This window comes from Doryrhamphus excisus, linkage group LG11, assembly GCF_037039965.1.
Source record: "Doryrhamphus excisus strain RoL-2023G ecotype Guam linkage group LG11, RoL_Dexc_Guam_v1.1, whole genome shotgun sequence".
Taxonomy (NCBI): Eukaryota; Metazoa; Chordata; class Actinopteri; order Syngnathiformes; family Syngnathidae; genus Doryrhamphus; species Doryrhamphus excisus.
In genome coordinates, this window is record NC_136367.1 from 10,846,330 (window position 1) to 10,864,355 (window position 18,026).

An 18,026-nucleotide genomic window follows, 5' to 3' on the forward strand; every position below is an offset into this window, starting at 1 on the left:
GTTTTTTTTTGTAAGACATGTCTCGTGTCCTCCAGAGAAGTTCATCCAGAATGTCTTGAAGAACATCGGAAAACAGCACCTGGATGTGGACAACCTGACACCGCATGACGTGGACCAGCTGTCCAACCTGATCGTGGACGCTTTGCATGTCGTGGACCACGACCAGGCTGGGGATCGGGGACGGGCACAACTTGGACCGAGAGACTTGGAGGGGGAGTTGAGTGACGGAAAGCAAGAAAAGGATGATGATAAGAATGATGAGAAGAAGTTAATGGAAGGAGCTCCAACTGTGAAGATCACACCTACTGACGTTCCTCAAGGTACGACAGCAACTCTTCTTATTTCTTCTTTTTAGATGTGATCCAACATGGATGGATAGTATAATCCTGGTTAACACATCGCAGTATGCCCTCTAGTGGCTGGAGACGGGTTAGTAAGTGCTATGATCTTCTAGTGATGCCATGACGGCATTGCTTTTGTTGTGGCAATAAGTCCAATCAACTCTAAAAGCAATCCAATGGGGGTCCATATATGTTAAGCTATTGTCAACAACATTGCTTACCTTCTTTTTTTACACTTGTATGACCCATAGGAATGTTAATATGTTCCTTAACACATAGCCTGTATGCATGCATGCTGGCCACAGTTGGACCCTAGAACAGATCATTTACATTTGCATTATTTCCTATGAGAAAATGGATGAATCAATTCAGGTCCGTGAGTTGGGATTTACCTGTTTTATGGCCTCGTTTCCTGCTGTTTTTTGATGAGCACAATAAATAAATGGACGTTTTTCCCTAACAGAAGTCCACCAACAGACAGACAACAAGAACACGGAGGACAAGGTGAGATCACCTTTTTATTATCATTTTCTTTAATGGACAAAGCAACCATCTTCATTTGGATCAGCACCAAATTGTACTCTGTTTACTCCTCATTATTCGGGTGTTATCATAAATGCATGATTGTATAGTCTGTACTGATTTTGAATACATTTTTGACCACATGTTATTTTTTTTGCTATTATGTCTCTAATTTACCCGTAAAGTCTACTTCAGCTACTGGATGTTGAAATTTCACTGGGGATCAATAAACGTCAGGCAACCCTTGTGTGACAGCATGGTCCAGCCCGCCCGGCGTCCCCCCACTCGGTCCCCTAAGGCAAGACCTGGTTTTGGTGATGAAGAATGTAGTTCTATGTAGTGGCTGGGGTTCCACACTGGGTGGGTGTTTTCAAGGAAGCCACAGCCCAGCCACTACTGGGAACTGCGTTCTTCATCACCGACCAAGTGGGGGGGAAAGTCGCTGTTGATGGACTACACAGCTGATGGGAATGTCATAACTTCACGTCGAAAAATCTAAACTGTCCCTTTAAGACGTCGGGGGTGTGGTTTACTAAACCAGTTTGTACTATGTCTTTCCTTCCAGCCTGAGAGTCCAAACGTGTTCAGCAAACTTCTGGCCTACTTGGACCAAAGTCCCTTCACTGACCCCCCTCTTCCTCCTCCTGGACCTCAGAGGAGGGCGGGGCTCGAGAATGTTCAGAGCCGCACCCGCGAGGGGGGCGAGGCGCTACAGAAGAAGGACACCACCCAGTCCGTGGAGGAGGTGTCAGAGGTGGAGGGCTGGGTCAAGGAAGTGGCCCCACCCCCTGCGGCGCTGAAATATGAGGAGGCGCATAAGAAGATGCTGAACGTCCCCGAGCTCCAGCTGGACGTCAAAGCTGACAGGAACAAGGCGGATGACGTCTTTGGCTACGTCATCACCGACACCGAGTGAGTACTTCCTGTTCTCGCTCCGGCTGAGATATTAAGATATTCTGATACCTGGTATCATGTGATGAACACTATTCTTCTTCTTTCCTTCCTCCTTCCTCCTCCTACGTATTATCATCATCATCTTCAGCGGCTTGCAGACTGATGAAGGTCTGCACATGATGGAGATCCTGGCTCGCATGGCCAGAATCCAAATGACCGACTTTGCTGAGCTCTCGTATGTATTAAACACGCACACACACGATGTACGACCACCCACATCACTGTGTTGCTGCGTGGGCCTCCACGCTTTCCTGCTTTTATGCGTCTTTTGTTCCCCGCTGGCCTCAATGAAAAGTGGAGAACACTCTCTGCCAGGGGGAGTACATGGTGGTGTCAGGACCAGGGGTCCTTTTTGGATGTGCCCAGCAGGGGGAGCTGCTGGCAATTTGTCAGCGTGGTCTCTTCTCTCCGCCATGAAAGACAAAAGCTCCCCGTTGATGCTGTGGGTCTGATTTATACCGCATGCTTTGTTTCTTTACCACCCTTTTTTTTTTACAGGGGCGGCTTCTGTCCGCGGTGCAGCTGGGCAGCATAGCTCTGCGGCCACGCTGTGCCTCACATTTACTCCACCCACAACATTAGGAACAGTCAAGGCTTTGAGTATCAGCCTCACAGATGATGCTATCAGCCGCTCTGTCGGCTGGTGACGTGGACGTGGACGTGGTTGGCCTTTAACCGCAATGTTGTCCACGGCATACCTGTTAGTCAGCGTAGCTGAGAGCTGAAGTGATGTAACGTCTGCCTGGGCTGTGGGAGGGCGGACAGGGGGTCATGTCAAGAGTCGCCACCAGGGGGGGAGAGTGGGCTGATACTGGCTAAATGTAGGATGATGAGGATGGAGGCAAGCAAGGATGCGGACTGGTAAAAATACATGAATGGGATTTTTATCCACATCTCACACGCATACACACTCTTGACTCCTGCCTCACAATGTAGAGCTTCTTATTTGTTCTTTAACGGCCACAAAAGAAAAGAAAATATGGATATTATTTACGAGGTTGAAGGTGGCGTATGAGCGGATGTCATCGATCAAGTAGACATGAGTGATTTCCTCACATCATCCCAGCCTCAGCTGGCTGATGGATGACAGCGCGCACTTGATGGATGCTTCTAGCGCTTTGCTGGAAGCGCAAATAATAGTCTCGCCTTATTTTCACACTTCCCACTCGGTTACTTCCTGTGGGATTTACTTTGTGGTGGAATAGATGTATATTTTATATATATACACACACACACACACACACATATATATATATATATATATATATACACACACACACATATATTTATATATATATACATATATATATTTTATATATACATGTGTATATATATATATATGTACATACATATAATACATATATATCATATATATGTACATATACATAGGTGTATTATCTAACGGTAAACATCCATCCATCCTTTTTCTATGCTGCTTATCCGCACCAGGGTCGCGGGTATGCTGGAGCCTATCCCAGCTGTCTTGGGGCGAGAGGCGGGGTCCACCCTGGACTGGTGGCCAGCCAATCACAGGGCACATATAGACAAACAACCATTCACACTCACATTCATACCTATGGACAATTTGGAGTGGCCAATTAACCTAGCATGTTTTTGGAATGTGGGAGGAAACCGGAGTACCCGGAGAAAAGCCTCGCATGCACGGGGAGAACATGCAAACTCCACAGGGAGATGTCAGCGCGGAGAATAGAAACAGGGTAAACAAAGTAGCAATATAGGATCAGAATGCAACACTAATAATGTAATAATGATGCAAGGTCAAAGTGTCCATGGAGAGTTGTCATATTCAGGGATGACCCTGATAGTTCTCCACCGTGAAAATGTGTTGAATTGAAAATGTATGTTGTATGGGTCCAGCACCATCTACTGGATCTGGTGGGTCACTGCCTCACCGGTACTGAATGCAAGTTGACTGAAACAACCATAAAAGGACGTCTTGTATTGGATCTGATGAGCTTGTGTAGCTCATGAAGTTAGTAAGTTTTATTAAAGCATGTTTTTCAGATAGAATGAATGAGGTATGCAGTGGCCACTTTCATATTTATAACGTTTTGTTTATTTAACAGAATAAACCTCGTCCAATCCACACACCGGCCATTTTCAAAAGACAGCCCTTTTTCAGCCCAGAATATTGTTTTCTATGACTATATAAACATGGAACCCACGAAAAGAAAGATTAGACTCTTGTCTTTCATCCTATGCTGGAGCCTATCCCAGCTGTCTTCGGGCGACAGGCGGGGTACACCCTGGCCTGGTTGCCATCCAATCACAGTCGCCGAGTGTGTTAATGCATGCAAATGATCCATGCAAGCACATCAGATGCACTTCTGCCACCTTGGTAGCTGCACTGTTGCATACTGTCCATCTTAATATTTTGTTTGGCCTGAACTGTATGCCATCTCTTGCTAGAAGTCAGCTGGGATAGGCTCCAGCATCCTCCATGAGGATAAACTGCATAGAAAATGGATGAATTGGTTTGGCCTGATCACATCTTTCAGCTCCGGAATGTGAATGCTAAAAAATATAAATTTACATTGACACACTAGTTTTTTTTTGTTGCCTCAAAAGACTGGGTTTCAGTAGCAGAATATGTTTTTCTTTATTTTTCTCAATCTGCTGCTCCGCCCATGTGAGGGCCCCACCCTTGGAAAAGCCGTGTACCATGCAATGCTTTTGTGTAATGGCAATGGTCATGGTTTTATTTCATTTGAACATGCATCAGATTACAATTGAGTGCATCCCATAATCAGTTCCCACTTCCACATGTCCAAAAGGAGTAGGAAGAAGCAAAGCTTATTAAATCCTACCCCTCCATCTGGTACTTTTTTACAATCAATAACTGTTACATTTGTTCACTTCCTGCTTTCCATGATACAGTTTAAGACAAATTTTCTTCGACAAATAAAACATCAGCACCGTCCGCAAATGGTCCCTCAGCCACGCTTTAGACACCGCTGCCAGAGTGGTATATATTTGTAGCGTGTGTTGTGTGTGGATCAGCTCGGCGTGTAAAAGCCACTCCAAAGCAGACAATTGGAATCCATTAAGCTGACGTGAAAAGCTGCCGCTTAAATCCCAGCGAACACGGAACATATTTGTGGCGGCAGCACGAGGAGGAGTTCCATTCACGTTGTGTCGCTGTTTCACAGCAGCGGCGCTGCAGTGGCCCTCAATGCATTCTGGGATGGATGAGGACATCCATCTTACTTGTGGGCCTTTAGTGGGAATTACTGCAGAGAAAACAAAAGGTTAATCTGATTGGGCGGCTCTGCTCCCGCCCCCCCGACCACCCAGACTCTCCGTCTCCGTCTTTCAGTGACTCCTGATTTATTTGGCGGGCACACAACGCTCCAGGAAAAGCTCTATATGTCTTCTTCTTGTGCTTCTTCAGCAACAAACTGATTGAACATCCTTTGCTGAAGCTACACTCCGTGACTCAGCACAGCACAGAACATTTGGAACACATAATATCTTGAACTGGATGAACATAGGGTCGCATGGTGGACGAGTGGTTAACATGCTGGCCATACAGTCAGGAGATATGGAAGATCTGGCTTTGAATCTTCATTGGCCCTGTGGGCCTCTCTTTGTGGAGTTTGCATGTTTTCTCCTTGTGTGCATCCTTTTTTTCTCCGCTTTCCTCCCACATTCCAAAACTATGCATCTTAGGTTAACTGGTGACTAACTTGCAGACTGCACTTCTGGAATAACAAACAAAAAACAGACTGTGTACATTTATACTGTTTATTCTGGATATTTTGTATTTTCATTCTTTTTTAATAGATGTGTCTGCACCTACTTCACCAAAACAAATTCCTAGTATGTGTTTGATCATACCTGGCAATAAACCATTTCTGATTCTGATAACAAACTTGACCACTAGGTAGACCTAGTTTTGGTCTTAGCCTAAAAAACCCTTTCCCTATGTCAATATGTTTGCTCCCACATTAGGGACAGCATTGTGACGTATATGTAGTGGTATTTATTTTGTAGTTCTGTTTTTCCAAGGGAGTGTGAGTTTGTTTTCTTGGACTCACCATCCGGCGTGGCTGATTCCCATGTTAGAAAAACACGAGTGAAAGAACCCTTTTCGACATGAAATGTAGTACCATTTTGTAGTACCAATGTTTGCGGAGGAAGATGTTTACCAACATTTTACCCCGAGTAATGCAACTTTTAGGGTTTGGGTTTTAAAGTCTATTCTCTGTGTGAAAGGAAGCAAGTGCGGAGTTGAAAGCATTGGACTTGGTCATGGTCACCTGGTCATTCAGATATGGTCGTATCTGAAGGTTCTAGTCAGGACTCAAGCAGCAGCATTCTGGGAGCATGATGAGAAACCGTTACAGTAGTCTAGCCTGCAAGACGCAAAGGCTCACATTCTTCCATTTTCTGTATGCATCCCACCATTGGACAAATTGGAATTGGAGTGAATGGAATTGGAATGAACCTTCCCTAGGAGATATATCTTGTAATGTATGTTTATATGTGTGTCTTTCAGAGTGGTGGGCCCTGCCGTTACCTTCAAAGTGAGTCCAAACCGTCACAACGTCAGCACCGCCGACGTAGTACACGTGGCTGGTAAGTTTATTCTACAAATGTATGATTTCTGGTCTCTACTTCTGGACTCTTTGGTTCTGGTTCACGTGTTGTAGTATGCAAGCGTACAGCAGCTCCCTACTGACACCTTGGTTGCTTACTTTAGCTGTAAAATTCATTCATTTTCTACCGCTTATCCTCACGAGGGTCGTGGGGGTGCTGTCTTCGGGCGAGAGGCGGGGTACAGCCAATTGGCCAGCCAATCACAGGGCACATATAGACAAACAACCATTCACACTCACATTCATACCTATGGACAATTTGGAGTCACCAATTAACCTAGCATGTTTTTGGAATGTGGGAGGAAACCAGAGTACCCGGAGAAAACCCACGCATGCACGGGGAAAACATGCAAACTGTCACGTATCGTCTTGCTGGTGTTGCGATGCGACCCCAGGATGCGGAGATGAAGCGGAAGGTGCAGGAAAAAGCTTTGCTTTTATTTTTAGAACAGGCGAAATCAGCACTGTCTTCCAACACGTAGCAAAAAACATACAATGAACCAACAAAAGGCAACGCACGGCTGAACTAAATAAGACACTCAAATTCGAAACAGGTGCGCGTACAAGGGAAAGTAAAAGTGACGGGGCACAGGGCAGACCAACACAGGAAATACAACAAAATAAAAGCATGCAAACAGGAACCAAGGCAAACTATGTGAAACACAAAAACTGTCACACAGGAGACTATGCGGATTGTGACAGTACCCCCCCCTCAAGGACGGATCCCAGACGTCCTAAAGTGTCCGCAAACGAAAAGGGAAGGGAGGTGGGAGGACTGGAGGTGGGCTGCTGGCCGGACCTCTCCGGAGGTCGGCCAGGGTGGCAGGGCCACGCAGGAGGGCGGCCAGGGTGGCAGGGCCATGCAGGAGGGCGGCCTGAAGGGTGAGCAGCCCGAAGGGAACCAGGCTCCTCTGGAGGGCGCCCATGACGGCAGGCCCAGCAGAAGCCATGGGTGGACCCCTCTGGGGGCTGGCCAGGGTGGTGGGCCTGGCAGGGGAGGCCCGCCCGCCGTGGAAGAGGTGGCACCGGAGGAGGTGGCAGCGGCGGCGGCGTGGCGTCCCGCCGTGGAAGAGGTGGCGCCGGAGGAGGCGGCGGCGTGGCGTCCCGCCGTGGAAGAGGTGGCGCCGGAGGAGGCGGCGGCGTGGCGTCCCGCCGTGGAAGAGGTGGCGCCGGAGGAGGCGGCGGCGTGGCGTCCCGCCGTGGAAGAGGTGGCGCCGGAGGAGGCGGCGGCGTGGCGTCCCGCCGTGGAAGAGGTGGCGCCGGAGGAGGCGGCGGCGTGGCGTCCCGCCGTGGGAGAGGTGGCGCCGGAGGAGGCGGCGGCGTGGCGTCCCGCCGTGGGAGAGGTGGCGCCGGAGGAGGCGGCGGCGTGGCGTCCCGCCGTGGAAGAGGTGGCGCCGGAGGAGGAGCGGTATGCCACCGCTGAAGAGCGGACGCCGGAGGAGGAGCGGCATGCCACCGCTGAAGAGCGGACGCCGGAGGAGGAGGGGCGAGTCCTGGATCTTGGCTGGGCTGTGAAACAGAGGAACAGTAATGGGAGTCTTGGGCGAATGGTAACATACCGGACAGCACATCCCGGTTAGCTGCTAGAACCGGTCGTGCTGGAGGTCCGGTGGGCTGTTCCTCCTCGGGCGACCAGCAGAGGGCATCGTCCCCACACTCCACCGATGGGGTGTGATGTGCGTCCTCCGACGCACTGCTGGTCCTACTAGCCCCCCCTTCCGAAGGCGGATTCCAGACGCCGTATGCTGCTGGATGTGGAACCTGGGACGGGAGGAGGGGGACCTGGAGGAGGGTCTTGAGTTCCGCCTGCCCAGCAGCCGGGACCAGGTCAAGAAGGAAACTCAGGCGGGGTTTGGGCACAGGAGGAATCCGAGGAGTCACGCAGCTTGGTGCGGGAGCCGGGGTTTGGGAACCCTTGGGGCTGCGTGGTTTGGGCACAGGAGGAATCTGGGCCGTCACGCAGCTTGGCACGGGAGCCGGGGTTTGGGAACCCTTGGGGCTGCGTGGTTTGGGCACAGGAGGAATCTGGGCCGTCACGCAGCTTGGCACGGGAGCCGGGGTTTGGGAACCCTTGGGGCTGCGTGGTTTGGGCACAGGAGGAATCTGGGCCGTCACGCAGCTTGGCACGGGAGCCGGGGTTTGGGAACCCTTGATGCTGCGTGGTTCGGGCACCGGAGGGGAAAGTGTGCCATACTCCTCTTCGTGTTGCATGGAGGGCAACAGGGAATCGGAAAAGGTATGCGGCTGGGGTTCAGCGGGCTGTCGAAACGGGGGCACCATCACTAGTGGTGTGATGGGCCGGCACTCAGCGACAGCGTGGGGGGTTAATTCTGCCTTGGCGTGGCATGGCGTGGAGGAAGGGGGTGCCCTCACCTTACAGCCACGCGAACCCTTTGCAGAGGTCGGCCGAGACATGCGTCGGCGTCGTGGTCGGATAGGCTTGTCCATTGCGGGTCCCGAATACACCCACGCCGTGGGGGTGAGCGTGCCGTCCGGCCCCCAAACCATATCCTCCAGCTCCTCCGGGGTAAACATGGCTGATTCCTTCTGCAAGGCCTTGAAGATCCGCCAATGAAAATCAAAATCGCTCTCCGCGAGGTCATCTTGTGGTTGGTTCATTCTGTCACGTATCGTCTTGCTGGTGTTGCGATGCGACCCCATGATGCGGAGATGAAGCGGAAGGTGCAGGAAAAAGCTTTGCTTTTATTTTTAGAACAGGCGAAATCAGCACTGTCTTCCAACACGTAGCAAAAAACATACAATGAACCAACAAAAGGCAACGCACCCGGCTGAACTAAATAAGACACTCAAATTCGAAACAGGTGCGCGTACAAGGGAAAGTAAAAGTGACGGGGCACAGGGCAGACCAACACAGGAAATACAACAAAATAAAAGCATGCAAACAGGAACTAAGGCAAACTATGTGAAACACAAAAACTGTCACACAGGAGACTATGCGGATTGTGACACAAACAACACAATACAAACGAGCGTGGAATCGAACTTGGGTCTCCTAGCTGTATGTGTAAAATTCAGTGAGATGAAATGAAATGAAAACAATGTTAAAATAAACAAATCTGAATGTAAATGATAACAATCGGGTCAAGCAAATGTGCATCACACTTTGTATTTCTTTCATCTCTCGAGAGGCTGTCAGCATTCTTCCCGTTGTTTTTTTTTATCACTTCATCAACACCCTCCACTCATTACATACACACACACACACATACACGCTGTTGATGTGTTAAAGTGTTAATGCTATTTGCCGCCATTGTTGTTAATGCACTTTTATGCAATTTCATGAAAACAGAAGACAATTCAAACTACAAGCACATGTAGTTTTGTAGCACATTACAACCAAACAGTAGCATTTGAAAGTGTATTTAGTGAAAATGTATTTATTTTGCATATATCTCAAGATTCTATTATAATAATTTTAGACGACAACAATACTTAGATGTAGCATGTACACATAAAAGCATGATGCCAAAGAGTGCAAAAACAAGGTGTTGCCAGTCCCTGTAGCACTGCATATATGCAACAATAAATAATGCATGTCTGCTTAAAACATGAATAAATAAATAGCACCCAGGATAATAAACACCAGAATCAAAGTAATAGTCATAGTTAAACCACTGAAATAATACAAATACAATTTTAGTCAACAATTAATACATTTAATTGCAGATAGTTAAAAAAAAATATATATATACACATGGGGTCTTATCTATTCTTATTTCCCAATTTGATGACTTTTGAAGTATGTTGAGTCTGCAGTGAGGAACTGTGTACTTTACACCCCACGGTAGCAGCTCAAACTCACCGCAGGGTGTGTGATGGATCATCGACCATCTCCCGGCTTGTTGCAGAGAGGCTGGCTCATAAATCTTTTGACAGGAGCAGAGTTCTTTTGTATCCATGCATTAGTTGACCTGGTTTATTCTTTAGTTGCACAGATAGCTTACCAAAATAAACTGTCATACCATGTCTAATTCGGCTTTCTAATGCCGCTCTGTAAAAGATGAACATACATTTTTGGCCAACACCATGGACTCCAAGATGACGTAGGAAATACAACCGCTGTTGTAACCTGCAGCAGATGAGAGTGTTCAATGAACATACTTATATACTTAAGATACTTGTATGGCTGCACCTGAGCAGTGGCTTGGTGGTGGATGACCACCCATACCCCAGGGGTCAAACACCATTTCCCGGGTCGTGTTCACATTTAAGACAAGATGGTTGTCATCCACAAAGTAGTCGTATATCATTGTTCTTTTTCACCAGTACTGCAATTGCAGTGTTATTTGGGTTGGAACTTCTCCATGCATCTGGGTACAGAGTGAACAGGACCGGTGACCTCTGACCTCCCTGTGCTCTTTTTTTAATTCCAGATACGGTTGCAAAACCCCCCAAAAAGTACCACTTAATAAGAAAAGGATGAACTTCCAAATCATTCATCTGCTCATTCAAAGATGAAATGTGTTAAAACTAGAGCTGCAATCCTCCGAGTGCTTAGTAATAAAATATTTCTGTAGTTCACGTATGTAATTGGAAGTACCAGATACAACATGTGACACGTGTGAAATATTTGAGCCTATCTTAAGCTTAGCAGTGTTTATGCTGCACAAGTTGCGTGTGATCGAATCGATGGTGACCCTCGTCCCCCTGGGTTCCAGAGGTCAGTGTGTTGCAGGCCGACTGAGCAGTCGTGCTGTTGCATTTTAAGAAGCTGATGCTCGTGTCACGTGCGGCCGCCATTGTGAGACCTCGCCATTGTCAAATGTGGGGGTGGATGTCAAGATGGTGGGCAGCCAGGCGCTGACCTTTATTGTTGTGGTGGGGGCGGGAGGGGCGATAAGGGCTCGGAGGCTACTTCCAGCGGTGCATCACGGCCGTGAGAACGGGCCCCCAAGAATAGGCCGGAGGTCAGGGTCAGGACAGCGAGCAGCTCAATTAGCACTTAAAGCAGCTGAGGCACCCCACGCCCGACGCCGGCTGTTCTCTTGACTTCTGCTCTTCAGCACGGAACTGCTACGACTTAAAAGTGGGTTTGGACCTCATGCGGACACCGGGCCAGCACGCTGAACTAGCATTTAACGCTAGCGTTCTAGTTTTCTTCCACTTCTGGAAGATGAATCCTACTGGACACTTCAATTATTAAGATATTTTCACGATCCTAGTGCTCCGTTTTTGAGTGACACATGCTGGAGGAAGTCTTCAGCATGTCTGGTTTCGTCAACTGCAGCCATGCATTCCTCCTTTTATTTGTATTAGAACTCATTAATATGTGCCAGTGTGACAGCTGTCTATCATCGTATTAAAGCATGAAGTGATGAATGAGCTTGTGTGAGATATACTGGATGTATAAAAAATTGGGTTATGTTAAATTGGGTTATGTTAAATTGGGTTATGGCTGCACGTCGGACGAGTGGTTAGCGTGCAGACCTCACAGCTAGGAGACCCGAGTTCAATTCCACCCTCAACTATCTCTGTGTGGAGTTTGCATGTTCTCCCTGTGCGTTTGTGGGTTTCCTCCCCCATTCCAAAAACATGCAAATTGTCCATAGGTATGAATGTGAGTGTGAATGGTTGTTTGTCTATATGTGCCCTGTGATTGGCTGGCCACCAGTCCAGGGTGTACCCTGCCTCTCGCCCAAAGACAGCTGGGATAGGCTCCAGCACCCCTGCGACCCTTGTGAGAATAAGCGGTAGAAAATGAATGAATGAATAAATATACATTAAAATGATCCCATACATAAATATTAATGAGTCATCATCATGATACTAATCATATCTATGGTGATAAGATAATACTGGTAATATTTATAATAATGCTAATGATGATGTGTAGGTTGTTCACAAGGTGTCGCATGATTGCAAAGTGGTCCTGATGCTGTTTGTAGGATGAGGAGGTGGTTTAGGTGACTGCGTTGGGGTACAGGGGGGCTTTTTCTCTCCTTCCCTCCACTTTCCACGTCCTCTGAGTAGATTAGCATAGATGTGCACGCTGACAGGCTGACCTTCAACGCAGCTAAACTCTCGTCAAAATGCCAAACGTAATTACTGAGCTCTTTAGGTCAAAGTAATGTGTTTCATCCGGTGCTCACTTTGCCTGCTTATTGATGCTCGCTCTTCCTCTCGCCTCCTGGTGTGTCAGTGGCCTAGTCCAGCCAGGAGGAAATATATGTTTCATTTCTTATATTCACACAAGTTGCTTTATGAAAGGGGTGTAACCATTCATTTTAATAACAATTTGATTTGAATCACGATTCATGTTTGCGGATACAATTCAGGGATGATATTGGTTCATTTAGAACGTACCATCTAAGGTAAAAACCCAACATATCTAAATTAACTTGTCTGAATATAGGAAATTAAACGTATACCGCAATTTCCTATAGAGTGCCCCGATTAAGGCACAGCAACTCAATTTAAAGAATTTTTTTTTTTTTTACATATATAGGCTGCACCGGTCTATAAGCCCCAGGGGGCCACGCCGTAACGTGGAATATTCAGTACACACAAAGGTGTTACACAGAAAGAGTTTTGGAAACTTTTGATTAAATAAATGTAACACACCTAGTCAGAAAATAACCTACCATAAAAGTCAGCCTTGTAATTCCTTCATCACACACTTTGTCAGTCTCTTTTGTTGTTGCTCTCTGTGCCAATTTCTTCTTGAGGCAGGTCCACCCTTTAGCTTGGGCCGGCTTCTTCATCACACAGTTTTTCAGTCTTTTGAAACCCACTGGTGATAGTGGATTTTTTGGACACATTATATTAGAATTATATTAGAAAGACACACTATAAACCTTGTAATCTTACCTCCATTTGCTGCTCCCAGCGTCACTCGGCGGCTCCGATGATGTGACGTGAGATGCCTTTTTCCATCGGAGTTCAACATCTGCTGTGGTCCAAACAGACGCTTTAGTAATTCGACACTTGATCAAACTTAAGATTTGTCAGATCAAAAAAAGATTGCTCCATAAAACTTCAAAATGTGATACGAGCGTCCACTTCACTTGTCCAATTCACTACATCCACAAGCTAGTGGTTCTCTATTTTCTGTCAGGCCCTCTTGAGGGGACAAAAATGATTTGTGCCCCCACCCTGGTTTGAAATACTCTTGAGAAACGGATAATATTTATCTATAAAAGTAGCGGCTTATTTGCATAAAATGATCTGAGAAGACAAAATGAACCTATTTGAGCTACCAAGAGGAAATTTATTTTAAACATAGAATCCCAAAGGAAACAATAAGGGACTTAATCTGGTCCAGGGTCAAACTGTGTCATGAAAGTGTAAAAATAAGATAACATTCAAATGTTAAACAATAAAACAGTAATGTTGCTAACTAATTATTTGGTGCTTGCTGACCTTGGATAACTAAAAACAACAGTGTTGTAATTTAACCCGTGAATAGATCCATAATAGCCTTTTCGCTCCACAGCGACAGGACGGTGTGAAGGTGCCTCTTGGCTTTATTTATTATTCATAATCTCATTTAAATCCTCCCGCCTTGCGTATAATTGATAAGCCGTTAGTGCTGCAATCCCAGTCCAAGGCAGGAAGTGGCCTGGTCGGGTCTGAAACTTGAATCATTTACATTTTCTACATGGAGAGCAAAGGATTGAGAGTGGAACGGTCTGCTGGAAGTTTTTAATATCCTCGCCAGTAATGAAGCTGTCTGTCTGATTAGTGGATCTAATTATTACCTCTCGCCACTTAAACCGCGTTCTGTCACGGAATGAAACATTCCAAGGGAGCGTCTTTCTGGTGACGTCACAAAAGCAAACATTGACATTTGGAGCACTCGGCCCTTCGCAGCCTGATGAGGCCCCCCGCAACCTGCAGGCTCATTTTTATCCATCCTTGCTGCGCCTGATGAGATGTAGCCTCAGCCAGACTGATTGGTCTGTCTCAAGGGCTCCGTCTTTGATTACCACTGCACTCACGAACAGCCCGCTGCCCTCCTCCTCTACCCCTCATGACTTGTTTCTCAATGCCAGCTGGAGGAGCAAACCTTGTTAGCATGCTAGCATCGCTAAAACGAAACTACGAGTTGTTTCTTATTCTAGAAATAATAATTATATTTTACAACTGGATCATGCAGTTATGGTACAGGATGATATGGTATATGGCAATATGTTACACAATACAGTATGTTGAAGTAAGAGGAGAAGAGCTTGGAGAACAGAGGAGAGGTGCTTTGAGGAGGGCAGAGAGATTATCTGGCTTACAGACACGCCTATATAAGGAAGTTCGCCCCTCTGTGACATCACAAAGGGGCTGTTTTACCATGCCTTTTGAAACCTAGTGTTTTCAGCCATCCCAACCTTCTTTCAGGGCTCACTTCCCAATGCGCAAACCTCATTATCTTAAACTTCGGCAACATTTAACACCAGAATACAACATTCTAACTACATTTATAGGTCAGAAAAGTGGTAAAAGCATCATAGATCCCCTTTAACAATGTACCAAAACACCACCCAAACTGTTTGCAGGTGTTTCAGAAATCCATCCATCTTCTTCCGCTCATCCGATAGGGAAATAGGAAAGGCCAGACTTCCTCTCGCCACTTACTTCATACAGTCCTTCTCAGCAGATTCCAAGGCATTCCCAGGCCAGTTGAGAAACATAGTCTCTTCAACGTGTCCGAGGCCTCCTACCGGTTGAATGTACCCCGACCACCTCCCAGAGGAAGTGTCCGTGAGGCATCCTGATTAAATGCTCAAGCTACTTCATCTGGCTCTTCTCAATGGTCACTACCCAAAGCTCACAACCGTGGGTCTCTTCCACATGAAAACCCTTAAGTACAGCTCAGACCCAGCCCTACATACTCCTACATAATTATGCATTTTTGGCCTTGTGCGACTTATACTCTGGCGTGACTTATAGTCCAGAAAATACGGTAACTTGTTTGCTGTGAACTACACTACTGCTAACTCTAGGGTGTGATCGTTGTCATTGAATGGCCTCGTTTGCAGAAGAAGACTATGCTATTACGTGAGAAATTGTCCTTGAAGAAGCAGTCATGCTAATGCATAGTATAACTCTCTACAACCCTTTAGTGTTGGTGATCATGTCTTTAAATGACATCTGCTTCGGTTTTGGGGTTGTGGTGCTCCTGAGAAGCATTGAAATAAATTGCCATTTTGCTAGATAGAGTTCACAATTTTAATACAAACTCTCTGCTGTCCAGTTGTCATTGATACATTCATTTTAGATGACATCAATGTCATCTAAATTGTTGTATATAAACATTCCAGGCTTACTTTCCAAACAAAAGTAGTGCTAAAGATTTTGGTTGTGAGTGTTGTCTCTTGGGAATTTTATGTTGTTATGATCGGCGCCATGGCACCCCATGGAGACTGTCGTTTAGGTGTCCAAACATTGTACTCTCTTGATTTTACGTGAATTGGTGGTCGGTAATACAGACGAAATTTGGTCGATGCCTGTAAAATTTAGCACCCATCCATATTCAAGATAGATTCATTTTCCCAAATGAACTTTAGATGTGTGTTTGCGTGCATGTGAATAACTTTCTACCACCCTCCCTCGCGGGACTACAAGTCACAGCCTCATTGATGCTAGTCACAGCCTCATTGATGCTAACTCTCAATGGATGATCATAGATGCATTCAATTCGGCAGAATCTGTGGAAAAATGTGTTGTCTTGCTGGAAATGATAGAGCAATGGTGATGTCAATGAAAGTCCTGAGTCAAATCCCGAGACGAGTTCCAAGGTACTTGTTTACCTGGTATCAGGATCAGTGTGCTTTCTCCTAACATTGGTTTTTAAAGGCGCTGTATCCTTGGGTTCTAACCTCACGGTCACCGTCCACTGTTTCATGTGTTGGGAGATGCCAGGACAAAAGAGCTTCAAAGGCTGCGAGTGACATTTAGTGTTTTTTTTTTAGTGTTTGCTATCTTCAAAGACCAGTCCCTGCTTTGTACTTCCTCTTTTTGTGCATAATTAATGAAGCCCCGCCTTCCTTTCCGCTCTCCTAGGCTGCATGCCCTTATTAATAAGAGAGTGCACGTTCATTTTCACATTTCTCAACTTTCCCAAGCTCATTGTGGTCAGGACCTTCTAGAAAGTTCCATGTGTACTCCAGGAAGCACATCTTGGATAGTCGGTACCGTATTTTATCCCAGAAGAAAGCAGCTGTTTGTACTGGGCTTTTCAAAATCCAATCCAAATGTGACCGCTCATGAGCTGGTGGCTTTTTGCGCTAGTTCCTTTTAATGCTGTTGTTGTTGTTACCTTGACAACCAGTTTGCAAGGTGTCCTTTCCCTTGCCAGTGTGTCATGTGGAATATAGCGGTTCTCGCTGGAAACAAGCGAAAGCAAGTCAAGCTGTTGTTTGAGGAACTGATTAGAATGTCTTCAAACAAAAAGCATGTGCAAAGGTCTGCAAGGCCTCGCGTGTGTGTGTGTGTGTGTTGGTGGAACAGTGGTGGTAATAAGATTGAGCTAAGTGTTGCATTAGCACCTTGAAGTGTAAATAGCTTCTTGAATTGCCTATTAGACCCACATAACCTGATGCTGTGTGTGCGCCTGAGTGTGCGTGCGAGAAATAGAGAATGTAATTAGGAACCTCTTCTTTTGTGTCCCTTCTTGGGTTTGTACTTTAATCTCTGGCTGATGAAAGATGCTGTTTTGTTTCTTCAGCTGCAGGTTCAATATCCTGTGCACCTCCCCCTCCCAGCCCTCTCCTGTTCTTCTGCTGTGTTTTTGCATCATAAAGAGATTTCATCTATCCACCTTTGGCCGGCTTTTAGCTTTGATATTTTTTATCAGTGCGAACAGGGAAGCGGGAGCGAGTGCAGAGCGAGAGGATGGACGTCCTGGTTGTCCTCAGCTGACAATATCAACTTGCTATCCAGCTGCAGCTAATTAAAAAGATAAGTGGCTGCCTTTGAAGCCATTTTGAATGTTGTTTGTCGCCGTGAATGCTGAAAAGAATCCAGAGAGACACGTAACCAAATATGACTAGTCATCTTGTAGTGTGAACGCCAGGCCACTAGCTGGCGCTGTGAGGCCTGGTCACGATGGCAGACGATGACGTCTCAGGTGTGTGCTTACACTTTTGAGTGCATGAGTGCATTCACGCTGAGAAGTCAAAAGGCAGTGCACGCAACATGCATTTTGGCTTCATAGCGGAAGGGGAGAGACTTACTTGAATTATTGGCGGCAGAGGACACACGATGGCGGCTGATGGTCCACCTGTGGAAAGTAATGAACAGAAGAAGAAGAAACGGGTAAACACAATCAGTTTTGGATAATTGAGTTTTATCAACTTGCATGGTGCTGAGTGGTTAGCATGTAGCCCACACAGTCGGGAGATCGGGAATACCTGGGTGGGATTCTCCATGTGGAGTTTGCATGTTCTCCCCGTGCATGCGTGGGTTTTCTCCGGGTACTCCGGTTTCCTCCCACATTCCAATCGGCCACTCCAAATTGTCCATAGGTATGAATGTGAGTGTGAATGGTTGTTTGTCTATATGTGCCCTGTGATTGGCTGGCCACCAGTCAAGGGTGTACCCTGCCTCTCACCCCAAGACAGCTGGGATAGGCTCCAGC

The 18,026-nt window shown here is 46.5% G+C and overlaps 1 protein-coding gene and 1 long non-coding RNA gene across 2 annotated transcripts in view; one reads left to right on the plus strand and one right to left on the minus strand.

Moving 5' to 3' along the window:
- The window catches only part of LOC131120573 (receptor-type tyrosine-protein phosphatase N2-like), a 135,353-nt gene that overhangs the window by 12,151 nt on the left and 105,176 nt on the right, over positions 1 to 18,026 (plus strand). Inside the window, exons 7-11 of the mRNA XM_058065242.2 lie at positions 36 to 320; positions 805 to 845; positions 1,429 to 1,775; positions 1,906 to 1,992; positions 6,337 to 6,416. Coding sequence (XP_057921225.2) covers positions 36 to 320; positions 805 to 845; positions 1,429 to 1,775; positions 1,906 to 1,992; positions 6,337 to 6,416 — 840 coding nt within the window. The remainder of the gene's footprint in view (positions 1 to 35; positions 321 to 804; positions 846 to 1,428; positions 1,776 to 1,905; positions 1,993 to 6,336; positions 6,417 to 18,026) is intronic.
- LOC131120730 (uncharacterized) lies at positions 4,431 to 16,366 on the minus strand. Its single transcript, XR_013629451.1, has 3 exons — positions 16,198 to 16,366; positions 13,265 to 13,346; positions 4,431 to 5,053 (listed from the first exon to the last, which is right to left on the minus strand). It is a non-coding gene; the product is annotated as an uncharacterized LOC131120730 (long non-coding RNA).